We start from the raw sequence: 16339 nt of genomic DNA, 5'->3' as shown, positions 1-16339 counted from the left end.
GAATGGGACAAACATGCATGGAAAAAATTAAAAGTTATTCGATGAATAATCCAGTAGTTATAAAACATGAATTTAATATATTTCATAATATGTTTCTATAATTAAAAAAAAACTAGTTCGTATATATTAATAATTTAATATCATTTTGTGAGATAAAAGCAATATCTATAAACAAAAAAATGATCTTTATATCATAATATGACATCCTAAACATCCGATTGTAAAGTAATGCTTTTTTCTTTAAAAATCTTCATTGAGACACATAATTATGATATATGACATTCAAAATAAAGAGGAAATATTTGTACCATGTAAGAGTTACCCCGACGACAATAACAACAACATACTAGATACAATTATACAAAAACAAATTAAACTATTATAGAAAAGCATTTTTCTTTGCTGTGCAGTGCTATGTTTTGAATAATATGAGAAGCTTAGACAAAAATTCAGCATATCCACTCTTATCCGCATCGACCTACAGCTTCCATTTAACCTTTATCAACAAGACGTCTTCTCACTTGTTACTGTAGCGTGAGATGTTCCGTTATCCGGAACTGTTTTTGTACAGAACGCTTGTAACCAATCTTCTACCTCCTCGATACGGTATCCATTTGGCCCCCTTTCTCCTTGATACACAATAACACCATCTAGAACAATATACAACCGTTCAAACAAACCACCATATTGATTATTAGCCTCGTTTTTCATTGAATCCAAAACAACTGCGCTAGACACTCCCGCCTTCAGCAAACTCTTTGCAGCAAGAACCCGATCATTTAATTTTGTGTGAGTGCTGAATTCGAAATTATTTTCAAATCGCCAGCCATCACTTGAGTGAGCCTCTTCAATATAAATTGTTACAAAATCACAATATTCGGCAAAGTCTCGTACTATCTCGTTGAATTTCCGTAACTTTGCCATAAAAGGTGGTCAGGTACAGCTACCAAAATTCATCACCAGAGGACGGCCTGGTTTCATCCAATCTAATAAGAGCTGCCTCTGTAAACCGTCAGATGAATGAACTTCGGGATTCGGAGCCTTACCACCAAGTTCTGCTGTTTTCCAAACATCAAGATATCTAGATTGGAACATTCTCTTCAAGGCTGCCCAAGTACACATACTTTCGCTCCAATCTTCTTCAGAGAATCCAGTCTCTTTCATTACATCACCAGCTTTCGAAACCATGTATTGTTTTATTGAAGGGCTAAATTTTGTCAAAATCATAATGGCTCCATAAAAGGCTATTTCACTGCAGACTTTCAGCAGGTTCCACCACTGTTTTAATCTCGCCATGACAACCCTATAGTCACGAGGTTCTGAAAAGAGAAATAAAGAAACCCCAAACGCACTGAATACAGCATCAAAGATGACCGTTATAGACATGTATATCAGAATTGAGGTCAACCATAGCAGCTATAGTTTCGAAATTAAATGAATTCAAATTAATGTTAAATAAGTTGTCTTTGCTTATCCTTTTTCTTGTGCATTTTCAAAAGAAAAAAAGATAACAATGCAACAGTAAAAAAAAACAGATAGATTCTTCGAAAAACATGAATTCCAATCTGACAAGGCTCAATATTAAGATGAGCCACTTAATTTCCTATTATTAGTAAATTTGAATGTGGACGTGAACGCTGAATTTCAAAATTAACTTCACCATATTGGTGACAATTAGTATCATATTGGCCTCTAAGAAACAAGAAAAAACAGATAGATACCACGATTGCTTAGTCAACCACCTGAAAATCTCCGCGCACTTCTTAATGGTTTCAAGATGTACAAAGATGACTTTTTTCTGGTTTAAAGATTTAAGATTGCGATATAACACAGGATAATTCCTTGATAAGTCAAATGTAGCCTAAATATCCTCATATCATTTAAATATTCTCTTTAAATACATTCTTTCTTACCTTAATGGTTTATATGAATTAAGCCTTGGCCGTTGTTTATCATATGAATCATATGTCCTTTAATATCACATTTCAATGCAATTGTTGTATTTATATCACCATGCATTAAATGGCAATTTAACAATGAATTAAACCCACTAGATATAAGACTTAATATGACTGACACCAAATTGAAAATTACATTATTCATGATTCAAAATAAGGCATTAAATGAACATATTTACAGGAAAACTAAATAATAATAAAAAAATATTTAAACAACAATGCAGGAACAAAGGTAGCTGTTATAGACCAGAACACCTAGTTTCAAGGTAAGAAAATTCGTTAAATCTTTTTTCAGGACAAAGATATTACACCTCCGGAAAAAGGCAGATACCACGACTGCTTAGTCAACCATGCAACTCTCCACCTGATAATGATGTTTTGTGAAACACCGAGTTATTTTTTTTATCAATTATTTGATATTTTCTATTTTAGATTTGGCAAACTGAACCCATTACATGTAACTAGAAAGAGTTAAGGAAGACGTTCGGACTACGGATATATAATTCGTGGTAGCCTACAGTTCATATGATCATAATGTTATTAAAATCAGAGAAAAAATGTTTTTGTCTAAATGTATTAATATATAGAGAATAACTATATTATGCCTTTCATTATTAGGTTATGCATCAAATGAGAATTATGCCGTTTTTATTCCATTTATAATGATAATAATATATCTAAATGAGATGTCAGAGGGCAGAGAATGTCGGATATCACAGCGTAAACTAAACTGCAACAAGTGTACTCCGACATTCTGTGCAATCTGACATTTTTTTATGGTCCCGATTGATTTCCTTGTTATGTCAGTTTAAAAAAACCTCCCGAGTACTCCGATATTCTGTGTAGGCCTATAACGAATTACGACCTCATATTTGTACAATTCGACATCTCGTCATCTTAATCAATTAACGCCATTAGATAATCGTTTGTATAATTGTATAATTGATATTCCAGCACAAAATGACATAAAAACATAAGATAGCCGATAAGAAATTTACTTTTAATTACCACCAGTGACCTCTCTTCAAGCTCAAGGTAATCCCTATGCCATCATTAGCAGAATAATCTTTAACCTTAAATTTGATGGGAAATGTCAGGAAATCGTGTTTACAGGCTTCCAATGAGCGTCCTCGACAGAAATAAAGATAGCAATAACTCTACATAGAGCACCACTGTATTGTGTAACAATTCATAACAAAGTTTTCCGGGAAGGGAGGGGGTACCTAAACTATCCCTCTTGATTGGACACCCCCTCTCCCAGAAGTATTTGGCTGCCTACAAGCCTGATTATTAAGGGTACTAGTGCCATTTATTACACCGTGTATAACGGTAATATCGAACTTTACCATTCTTTGTTTCATCTTTTATCACCATTATCAAGCCATCGTTGTTACAATATCTGATCGTCCTGTGAAGCGCCGCACCGTGCCCATCGTATCACGAATACGGGTTTTGAGGAAGTATGACGAATGGGTGTGTGGTTTGGACACGATGCACCGCGCAGAAAAATTTAGTCATGAAATTTGGTTCATTCGACAGTTTTCGGTAAGCTGAATATGTTGCAGAATGCTAGCGTTACTTTCTCAGTCTATACTATACTGGATAGCAAGTGAGGAAATCAGTATATAACATTCTGAGTTACAAGAAAGGTTATTCAGACTATACTATACTGGGTAACAAATGAGGTAATCAGTATATAACATTCAGAGTTACAAGAAAGGTTATTTAGACTATACTATACTGGGTAACAAGTGAGGAAATCAGTATATAACATTCTGAGTTACAAGAAAGGTTATTCAGACTATACTATACTGGGTAGCAAGTGAGGTATTCGGTATATATCATTCTGAGTTACAAGAAAGGTTATTCAGACTATACTATACTGGGTAGCAAGTGAGGTATTCAGTATATAACATTCTGAGTTACAAGAAAGGTTATTCAGACTATACTATACTGGGTAGCAAGTGAGGTATTCGGTATATATCATTCTGAGTTACAAGAAAGGTTATTCAGACTATACTATACTGGGTAGCAAGTGAGGTATTCGGTATATATCATTCTGAGTTACAAGAAAGGTTATTCAGACTATACTATACAGGGTAGCAAGTGAGGTATTCGGTATATATCATTCTGAGTTACAAGAAAGGTTATTCAGACTATACTATACTGGGTAGCAAGTGAGGAAATCAGTATATAATATTCTGAGTTACAAGAAAGGTTATTCAGACTATACTATACAGGGTAACAAGTGAGGTATTCAGTATATAACATTCTGAGTTACAAGAAAGGTTATTCAGACTATACTATACTGGGTAACAAATGAGGTAATCAGTATATAACATTCTGAGTTACAAGTGAGGAAATCAGTATATAAAATTCTGAGTCACAAGAATGGTTATTCAGACTATACTATACAGGGTAACAAGTGAGGTAATCGGTATATAACATTCTGAGTTACAAGAAAGGTTATTCAGACTATACTATACTGGGTAGCAAGTGAGGTAATCAGTATATAACATTCTGAGTTACAAGAAAGGTTATTTAGACTATACTATACTGGGTAACAAGTGAGGAAATCAGTATATAACATTCTGAGTTACAAGAAAGGTTATTCAGACTATACTATACTGGGTAGCAAGTGAGGAAATCAGTATATAACATTCAGAGTTACAAGAAAGGTTATTCAGACTATACTATACTGGGTAGCAAGTGAGGTATTCGGTATATATCATTCAGAGTTACAAGAAAGGTTATTCAGACTATACTATACTGGGTAACAAGTGAGGTATTCGGTATATATCATTCTGAGTTACAAGTGAGGAAATCAGTATATATCATTCTGAGTTACAAGAAAGGTTATTCAGACTATACTATACAGGGTAACAAGTGAGGTAATCGGTATATAATATTCTGAGTTACAAGAAAGGTTATTTAGACTACACTATACTGGGTAGCAAGTGAGGAAATCAGTATATAACATTCTGAGTTACAAGAAAGGTTATTTAGACTACACTATACTGGGTAACACGTGAGGTATTCGGTATATAACATGCTGAGTTACAAGTGAGGTATTTAGTATATAACATTCTGGGTAACAAGTAAGGTATGTAGTTAACAATTTTCTGGGTTCTTAAGTGAGTATGCAGCATCATAACTAGTGAAAAACAAGTGGTATAGGATAATTTATGAAGTTTAGTATTTTAATAAACAAAAAAACAACAACAATTTATTGCAATTTGAATGTATGTTATTACAAAATATATCTACTCGGCTTATTCACAAAATTTTGAATTCGTAAACATGTTCAATGTGATATGATCACCAGAATGCCAGTTGTGAGAATGGTAACACAGAGCTATATTGTTCATTTCTGCTGCGTATAAACATTCTTCTCAACATTTTTCATGATGTAAAAATCTACGTCGAGTTGTCGAATTGTGAGACTGATCTGTATATAAGAAGATGAAACACAGTAAAATATTGAAGATGTAGTTAAAATGACAAGTATTCTCTTCTAGAATATCTGCCAGATCGTTTCTCCTCCAAAAGGGTAAATAGAAACCTAAACTTGCATGAAGTAAGCGATAGTGTCAGCTTAAACATGTTTGAGAAAAGCATAAAATAAGGTTTTAAATCATTTCACTTGATCTCGAATTCTGTTTACCATTGTCCAACCTTCTTCTAACAAATTGTTCATTGCCTTTTGTGGTTTACCTTTTCGGATAAAACTAGGAATAAGAATTAAAAATTCAATGGGGCTATGTTCAAATTATAACGTTTTGGACAAAAATATAAGGAGCTATGGGGAGATTCTTTGAGATCAATTTCAGCATCCTCTTAGGCCTATTTACATTTTCCTTGTTTTCCTGGTGAAACACTTTCCTCCTTTCTACGTATCCAGTCCAGTATTTTAGCCACATTATCAGCTATACATTAGATTTAATTTCAGTTGTTTCTCTCAGTTTACCTTCATGATAATTCTTCAACCACAAATCAAGGTGTGTGGTTCCTTCAGAAACTGGATCAAACTTGGAATTGGGTCGCGGACCATGGACTATAGCATCATCCGTCTTTATAAACCATCCAATATTTGCTTTACTAATATTTGCTTCACTAATTTCTGAAACAAAATGATCTATATACTGATGAAACAAACGCTAGTGCGAACACAATTATTATGGTAGTTGTATAATTATATGGATTGCATTAATTTTGTACAAATTACGATGAAAAGGACTCACAATTACTCTTACGGCTCTTAGTGGACTGAAAATCTTGTTTCGTTGGTGTGATCAAGTGCAGCAGCCACAATGTCATTATTGGATTTATGGTTGCTCCCGGCCTAGCGTACCAGTACCACTATGAATTAATACAGGAGCCGCTATTGTAAGTTGTCTTTTAGACCATCCATGCTTCAACAATCTATCTGTCATGTCGGCCATGTTCATCATACCTTTCAAAAACATGATTTATGTAAAATTCATCAATTACAATTCTAGATTACAGAAACAGATTTTCAACCATGTCTGAATTCTAAATTCGATAACTTACGGCGTTTTCACAGTAGTTCAACACTCTAAACAAATAAAAAAGGAAAAACTTGACAGATTTGCATAAGTATGATATTTACGTGTTATAAAGCATAACGTTATGACGTCGCGGGTTTTCAACCTGGGGTGATTACTCCTAAGGAGGTAATTTTGAAAATTTTTGGAGGCGATTTGTTCTTCTAGCATAATTGGAACAATAATAATCTGATGGGCCAGCCTAAGGTTGGAGGGAAAAAACTAAGAGATAATCACTAAATAAAATAGGCTAAAGGAGATAATGCATTCGATCAAAGATCATAAAAGGGGTAAACTTAATAGAAAGTAGGTTGTAAACCCCTGTTTGTGTTCAACACAATAATATTTCAGGATTCCCATGTATTGGACGTATTGTTACTCATTTTTAGAGATTTTACATGGGTGTTTGTTTATGTACAACACAAAATTAAATTTTCGTTTTGTGCTCAATAACTGCAGACATTTTATTATGGTCCCACCAGCGACGGAAAATAAAGGGTGCCCAATTCTTCTAGGGGGCGCCAAAGTCTGCAATAGGCACAGCAGCGCCTCTCTTTATGATTTTAGATATTCAAAATGTGATAAGAACAGTGTAGTATCATATTTTTCATTCCAGTTCTTTTTTTCTGTGCGACTCTACTTAAAGCGTATTTGGGAAGCTAAATTCATTTTAAGGTGCCAATTACCATACATTCTATTAGATAACTCATGTTACGCACGCATGTACATGAATTTTCCATAAATAGATGTACAGAAATTTGCAGAATTTGCTGTTTTACACCAGAACATCTATAGGAAGCCATTCGACAGCTTTTCAGTCCTGAAAGGAACCAAATCTCGAATACTTCCAAAGCAGCTATGACGGGTGTGGCGCAAGATAGGGTATGCTTACTCTTCTAGACAGCTGATACCACTTTTCAGTATGAAATACTTCCTCACTTATGATTGATGTACTTCATCATGTGAAACTAGCTGCTTTTAATGTTTCGCCAATAATCATGTGCTTTGAAATTTGGGTTTCGTTTTTTGTTTGGATCGTCATTACGTGGATTATGTTATGACACATATCTAAAGACATTCTCGATTCCGTAGCGATTTCAACGGCGAATATGGGCGACAATGGCGCAAATTGCTCTCTTCACGCTTCGTCGCCGTAGCAGCTCAGTAAGGGTGCCTTTCCGGTTTGAAGGAGGTAACTGTTCAAAGCACTTATTCAAACCCTAAATTGAGCGATATTCTGATTCTATGTTCTTATTATTATCTTATCTCATTTACCATAAGTAGTATAATATATTTTGTCCACAAGACCTTGATTCATCGGTCCGATCAAGTTATATCTGAAGTGTAAGGCTATAATAAAGAAGACATTCAACTTGTCAGATAAAGGGAAGTAACTATAATAAGAACAACAGACAACAAGTATCTGTTTTATTTAGTTTAATATAGCTGATATCATTATCCAGCACAGACAGGCATGATTGTCCACATCTTGGTTGTTATATTCAAACCGGGGCAAAGGAAATTTAAACCATACATCAAAAAGCTATGGTAACAGAATTTGAGGGTTGGAAAAAAATCCTAATAATAATACTTAAATATGAGTTTCACTGCTCGTAAATCTCAACTCCTCTCCACTTGTCAATAAAAGTTCTATATTATTATAGGCCTATTTTTGTCTACATTATCAACTGGCCTCGAGGATCTTAGGTCGTCTCGCTTGACCGATCCTAATAATGTCAAGTATATTACTTTCATATAAATACATAGGCTTATCATTGTACATAATGTGAACAGGTCCACGCATAGACAAAACACCACTTTACCTTATATTTATGTTTCCCCCTAGGTAAAAACTTTAAATATTTATCATATTTAGGCACAGTTTAACTTTGTTTTAAAATTTATCTGTTAGACAAGTATGTTATTCATTATGTTAATTTTATCAAATAAATTCGGTTATAAGGCAGACATTATATAGTCTACATTTTACTGTCCAAGATTCAATATTATACAGTTTATAAAAGGAAGGGTTAAATTAAATTTTTAGCTTGTTTCGCCCACACATTAGTACTTGACACCATAATAAAACATGAAAATGTTATACAGATAAATGTAACCTACTGTCTGTATTAAACCTTTGAAGCCCAGTTACACCATCTTATTACATGAACTGTATTTTTAAACAAGTTTCAATCATGTATATTACCTCAGAATACCGAAAGACGAAGGTTAGGCTATGTATATCCACTTAGGCGGAGGTTTGAAACTTAAGCAGTGAAAAGGTGAACATACCTTGTCTCACTCGCTGATATTGCTCAAATTCCGTAAAAATTTATGTATTTAAAAGTATTGATTCAAGTCCCCGAATTGTCTTCCCTACATACAAACCTACTATAGAGATAAAAAAAAATTCAAATTTGCAAAACTGGAATAGGTGAGAGGCAAGATTTGGATCTTTCAGTTTATGCACATAAGGACTGATTAATGCATTACTCATATACAGTAAATCTACATTATTTCAAAATATGTTTTATAGTGCAGTATCATATAAAATTTTAATAACATATAATACAAGACGGAAGCAAGTTATTAGTAAGATAGAATACAATTTGTCATCATGTTATATACACAAACTTAGCTATTTATCATATCCAGATAACTCAAGATTTTAAATTCTCGAGAATTAACATGAATAACTGTTTGACACTCGTAAATCATCACTAGCCTTCAGGCTGGCTTTAACACGGCAAACTCTTTCTAGTGAGTGGGGTGGGGTTAATTAGTAGAATACACAATCGATCTACAAAATTTCAAAGCAATTTGTACAGTAATTGTCGTATACTATCATTCTCTTGCTGGTATATATTGTGTCTGTGAAAAAAAATCAATGTACTATTTACAATTTACCATCAATCTCTATGTTATCATTACATGTAGATAAAAGTGACAATGAGGTATTGTTTTTCAATATAGGTCTACAATTGTGTACACATTTTATTCAACCAAAACACTTCTTCTCCATTACAAAAACTTTGTTATGAATTCAGATATCTTTTAAATCAAACTTGGCACAGTGTCCGGAGCGGACTGTGTGGCAAGTTTTGTAGCAAAATTTCGTACACCTCCTAAACACGATATGTTTGATTTCACATCCGAAAATCCACAAATCAGGACATTTTTACTCCTGTTAGCCACGAAAATTGTGTCGTTAGTCCTTCCAATCAAAGTGTTTTCATCCACCAAAAATATTTTGTACTTCTCCGACTCGATGTACAAACCAAACATAGTATTGGCCATACCAGTCATACAAGTTATCATACTTAAAGCTTCTGCTTTGCTGACGTTGATCCCCATAGTTCCTGCAAGCTTCTCGCCTTTCAAATCAAAGATGGCGGCTTTTTGGAGTTGACCCTCCTGGGTAAGGCTATCGACCATTTCTTCCCAAGTCATCAAGTCTAACATAGCTTTCTTAACACTACTATATCTATTTCCTCCAGCAAAACTTTTTATATAGTTTAGCAGACGACAAGTTTAACCGCGCCTACAAATGACTGATGTGTTGTAAATAAATGAATTCGCTCTCACGTTCTATAATCCGGGAGCTGAAATAAGTTAAATATCGTGGTAATTAGTTGAAAATAACGAGATGATTTGAGTTGAAATAACCCGAGGTGACTAGAGTTCAACACAATAACTTCTACATCGTCTCAAAACTTGTTCTCTTGCCAAATAATTTTATATCAGCGGCCCGTGTCTGTCTCGACTATTGTTCCCAATTTCGTGGGTTTCCGTCAAATTTCGGGATGTCGTGTGTTTAATTATTAAGCGATGATCAAACACTCCCAATGGGAAAAGTATATAGATAACTTTCTAATAACAAACATTGGGGGATTGGAGCTTACCAACAATAAGTTATATGACTACGAGTATATATGTAATCTTGTATAATACTGTATTTTTGAATAGCAAGAGCGATTGGCTAATCGTGGCTTTATTGAGTAATGTTATATCATAAACATTATTACATAACCATTTAGTTAAAATGCCGGTCTCCTCCCCTCCAAAAGTGCTTTAGGAATGAGTATGGTTACACATAAAACAACACAAAATGTTATAAGGAAAATAAAGAAGGGGATTGGTATCAAAGGTTGTATCTTTAGAGATACTTCTAACTTTCAAATTTTGTTTATAACCAGACTATACCTATATTTACAAACATGTATTTGTATAATCAGATTATTTAGGAATAATCCAAATCTTATCTCAATTCCAAAGAAGATTTTGGCGCGAGTTGCCTTCCATATTTTTGGCTTAAATAGCAGGTTAATATTCTAATTCACGTTAGCCAGGTTTTTTTATTGATTGTACATGATATAACCCTAATCTAATTGATAATTTATCAATCAGCTGTATTCAATTTCCCAGAAACTAAATTATATTATCGATAACCCACTCGATAACTAGATGAGTGGGATCCTGTGGACTTAAGTGGGTTTGAGCCTCTCTCGAATTCTGATTACCCTATATAAGTCAATTTAATGCCTGGTAATGATCTGTTGGACTGTCGATGTAGTCGGGGGATTAACGACATCTATAGGTATAGTGCCCTCTACAGAAAATATCTTAGTAATTTTCACCTCACTCATGTTATAAAATAAGAACATAATTTTGCCCTAGCTAGGGCCCTAGCATCTAAGAATTGAACATTTTGACATTAGTGCAAATTGATGTAACCCACATTCTAACTAAGAAAGCTGTCATTAGATTTCTATTTAGTTTGATAAAGGTTTAGACCCGTGAGTCAACCAACTTGCCAATTTTCGACTGGCTGAGGGGTCGTATCAGCTGGCTACATTTGAGCCAACAGCTTTGATGACTGTGGCTGGCTGGCCGCAGCTTTGAGCAAAAAATACCTTTCGCACTTAGTGCCACTCATACAAGATGGTGAATGATTCTCTCCGACTAAGACTGACCAGTTCAATAATCAAGAATAATAGCCTTAATGCAAATGGCTAAATTGGTTGCAAAGCAATTTATTAACTAAAAAGACCAATGCTGAATTATATCAATTTAAACCAGATCAAGTAAAATACAACTACAAACCAAGTGGAAAGTTTTCTTAAATGAGATTCAAAATTCTAGAATTGCAATTGCAGACAATATTTATTACCAAACTTAACAATGTGTTTAAGAGAACTTGCTCTCAAGGTCCATACATCAAACCAAAACGTATCGAGTTGCAATACTTGAGTGCGCAGTATGAAAAATTTCTAAATTGGGTTATAAGAAATAGTCTACAACTGTAAAAGAGTCTTTAGCTGAAATCTGGATCTTCACTAACTCAGCAAAGAATTACAAGTCATGGCAATACTTGATGTTGTCATGAATAAATTAGATCATGTTCATCAAGTGGACTTCGTTTGCCATTCTGAACTAAACCTATTTTCCACTAGCACACTTGATGAAGGAGTTCAGTGAGTAAAAATGTGGATTGGTTGTTGTCGTATCCACCATAGAGGGCTTTTCATACTGAAGTGACACCTGGCAAGCGCCGTCGGAAGTAACACGGTGGCAGAATGCTGACTTAAAAAGCAGACCGGCGGCGGCTTGTGGCAGCAATAGCTGGCTGCTTAGCCGCAGATTTTTGGCAGCTCGCGGGTCTATAAAGGTTTATTTGCCTAACAGCTTATTAATGTCCTAATTAATTTCACTGAACAGAAACCCGCTCGTGAGCCACTGTCAGAGTACCTTGAAACCAACGGCATGCCACTCACCATACAGAATGTATTGGCTCCATCCACGGCCCACTGTTATACGACTACCAATCAACAAGAATTACCATGATCAGAATGAGTTTGGAAGAATGAAGATCGAGTGACTCACGCCACACCATCCAGGGCCGAGTTTCGCCGCCATGTCTTCCGACCCTACCAGATCTGACGAATTATCAACAACCAAACCAACGACACAGAATCATCCAATTTGAACTAATCCAACTACCAACTACTACGACTACCTAGTTTGCAATATCAGCATCCGTTTGAAGCGAACGTTAATCTGTAATTCTGATTCTAATGATATTCTTGTTTCAAAATACTTATTTCAACGTTCACTTTCCTTTATTCTATCTAACTGACAAATTAAGTTAAGCTTACATGGTAAGTTTTAGTTTAAATTTTTTTTTAAGTATTTTGTGTCAATGATCTTATTTGGGTAAAAATACGTATAGGCCTATATCCGCCACCAATCTCTAACTCGTCGTTCCGATGACATACGCACTAAAGAATACGTAAAATAAGATACAGTCACGTCTGTCGAGTTGAAACTATTTATACTCATTGTTACAGAAAACCATGATAGGTCTACACCTAAAGTGAGTCAGTCAAACCACGGTTATACAAAAGTCATAACCTCAAGTTTAGTTTTCCGCGTCCCACCAATTCTCTCTATATTAATATGTTTCAAGGTTGAACTCATTAGATATAATACTATTAATAGGCCTTTATAAACAGAGTCATGACTGTTAGAGTGCAAGATTAATCACAGACATTTTCATCATTTTGATGGGTTGTCCATTTGTCAGAGAGATTCTTGAATAATATCCACCACAGGGGACCTACTATTGACCAATAACCGCATAACTTTCTTCCATACTATTTTTGTAAAAACGTCTCTTGACTTGATTTGATTCTCATCCAAAGATCCTAATTAGATAATTAGATAAAATAACATGCAGCTTAGAGCCCATATGTCCTGCTCCCCGTGCTTTCGTAATTTTCTCCCTGAAGTTCTGTCAATATTAATAAAATATGGGCCAAGGGAGAGAAATAAAAAAGTGTCAACTTATATAGAAATACGTTGATACCAAGACCCCCCTTATTAGGTGGGTAGGTAAAATTACCTACAGTTCCTCCTCCCGAGAAATTCAATTTTCAAGAAACTCAGTTATGGCCTAAATGGTTGAGAAGATTCGATAGATACAGAGTAGTATCTGGCCTCAGTGAAGAGAGTCAAGACAAACAGATCAACATGCTTATATACGTCATGGGTCCTGAATCTGAAGATATTTATCGAAGTTTTAATGTCGACACAGATGTTAATATTACGTACACAGAGGTCAGACAAAAGTTCAATGATTTTTTCATAGTTCGAAGAAATGTCATATTTGAACGTGCTCAATTCAACTCTAGAGTGCAGAAGGAAGGAGAATCGGTAGATAGTTTCATAACAGCACTCTATCCTCTTTCTGAATACTGTGACTATGGTACACTTAGAGATCAATTAATACGTGATCGTATTGTAGTGGGTATTAAGGATGAGAAGTTATCTAGAAGGTTACAACTAGACTCCACCTTAACCCTGAAGAAAGCAATCGAAGCAGCAAAGCAGACAGAAACTGTTATTTCTCAGAATAAAGTCTTACGAGAAGATACGGTAAATGCAAACGTGAATGTTATGTCAAAACAGAAATTTCACAGTCAAAAGTCAACGAAGTCAAAAGACTACAAGAAACCAGGAAATCCACAACACAAGACATCACAGATGTGGAAGATCCAAGCATAGCCGAGATGAGTGTCCAGCAGCATCTGCGAAGTGCAGGAAGTGTCAGAAAATAGGACATTTTGAAAGACTTTGCCAAAGCAAACGTGTTTTTTCTGTAAATGCTAGAAATGATACTAATCCAGAACTTATATTTCTAGGCACTGTTTCAGGAGATATTAATAATATGTCTTATGCAAAAGATTTGTTTAAGGTTGATGCATATGTAGATAAAGCTCATGTAGATTTTAAGATAGACTCAGGGGCAGAGGTCACATCTATTCCTGAAAAAGCTTATGATAGAATAAGATCATTAAATCCTAAGATTAAGTAAGCCTAACAAAGTATTATATGGCCCTAGTAAAGAGGTATTATTTGTTATAGGTATGTTTTCTGCTAATATAAGCACAGGTAATAAGTGTAGTAAGCAAGATATTTTTGTTATTAAGAATTTATCTACAGCTCTTTTAGGTATACCTGCCATATTAGATTTAGATCTTTTAGAACGCACTGATAATAATATTAGTAGCAGTTGTGATAACTCTAGTTTTAAATTAGATAAAATTGATGTAGGCACAAAATCACCTTTTGTTGACAAATATCCAAAATTGTTTACTGGTTTAGGGAAACTAGAGGGACAGTACACTATTAGATTACGTCCAGATGCAGTTCCTTATTCTGTAGTTACATCTAGAGCAGTTAAGCTGCCTCAATATGAAAAACTTAAAACCGAGTTGAAACATTTGTTAGACACTGGTGTAATTTCTAAGGTTGATAAACCGACTGATTGGTGTTTCCCAATCGTACCAATTGATAAGGACGATGGTCGGATTCGTTTGTGCGTAGATTTTACTATGCTAAACAAAAATGTTTTAGTTGAAAATTATATGCTCCCAACTGTTGAAACTACATTGGGTCAATTATCGGATGCATGCTATATGTCAAAATTGGATGCCAATAGTGGATTTTTTCAAATAGGTATAAGTCCGGAATCACGTTCCTTAACCACTTTTATGACTCCTTTCGGGAGATACGAGTTTAATCGTCTTCCTTTTGGAATAAATTCCGCACCGGAATATTTTCAAAAACGTATGTTGCAACTCTTGGACGGATTTTCAAGTGTATTATGTCATATGGACGATATTTTAGTGTTTGGCAAAACTAAGTCAGAACATGATAAAAGGCTCAATCAAGTTTTAGAAAAACTTGAAACTTCAGGATTAACTTTAAATTTGTCGAAATGTAAATTTTCACAAACACGTGTAAAATTTTTAGGACATATTATCAGTAAGAGTGGTATAGAACCTGATCCCGACAAATTAAAGGCAATAAGTTATATGGAACCTCCAACTGATATTCATGGAATACGCAGAATTTTGGGAGTTATCCATCAATTAGGCAAATTCACTCCTAATTTAGCTGAATTAACACAGCCTTTGCGTGAATTAATATCGCCAAAAGTAGAATTTACTTGGACAAATAGGCGTCAAAATGCTTTTGAAAGAATTAAAGTTGAATTATGTTCACCTAAAATTTTGAAACATTATAATCCTAATCACGAAACAAAAGTGAATGCTGATGCATCAAAGTTTGGTTTAGGAGCCGCACTTTTTCAAAAAGCTAATTCCAACGATGATTGGAAACCTGTTTTATTTGCCTCGAGAACAATGACTTCCGCAGAGCAAAATTATCCACAAATTGATAAAGAAGCGCTAGGCGTAACCTGGGCTTGTGATAAATTTTCAGATTATTTAATCGGTATAAAATTTCATATCGAAACAGATCATAAACCTTTAATCTCATTGTTAGGAACCAAATGTGTAAATGAGCTACCTACAAGAATTCAGAGATTTAGATTACGGTTATTTAGGTATAGATATACAATTAGTCACGTTCCCGGTCGTGATCTAATTATAGCTGACGCTTTAAGCAGAGCACCTTTATCGGTTACTGCAGATAAGTCTGATTTAGAATTATCAAAAGAATGTGAAGCCATGATATCTGGCGTAGTTCAAAATTGTAAGAAACTTGAAAATCGTTTAACTGAAATTATTAAACAACAGGAAATCGATCCTGTATGTGTTAAAATTAAAGAATATGTTAAACATGGATGGCCAGATCGTGTTATTTTGAGTAGTGCATTAAGAGCATATTGGGCTGTACGCCATGAAATCGCTTTAGTACAAAATATCCTGATGAGAGGATCGCGTATTTTAATTCCAAGCTCAATGCGGTTAGAAATTCTTGATAAACTTCATGAAGGTCATATGGGGTAAC

General features: G+C 34.7%; 1 protein-coding gene across 1 annotated transcript; it reads right to left on the bottom strand.

Moving 5' to 3' along the window:
- Nucleotides 1-118: 118 nt before the first annotated feature.
- Nucleotides 119-6400, bottom strand: LOTGIDRAFT_227840 (hypothetical protein; the record flags this gene model as incomplete). Its single annotated transcript, XM_009045459.1, has 4 exons — nucleotides 119-845; nucleotides 1047-1319; nucleotides 5926-6078; nucleotides 6310-6400. 4 exons carry the CDS (start codon nucleotides 6398-6400, stop codon nucleotides 502-504), a joined length of 861 nt encoding a protein of 286 aa, XP_009043707.1. The 3' UTR covers nucleotides 119-501.
- Nucleotides 6401-16339: the final 9939 nt, after the last annotated feature.

Source organism: Lottia gigantea (assembly GCF_000327385.1).
Source record: "Lottia gigantea unplaced genomic scaffold LOTGIsca_1, whole genome shotgun sequence".
NCBI lineage: Eukaryota > Metazoa > Mollusca > Gastropoda > Lottiidae > Lottia > Lottia gigantea.
This window is presented reverse-complemented; position numbering and strand designations above follow the sequence as displayed.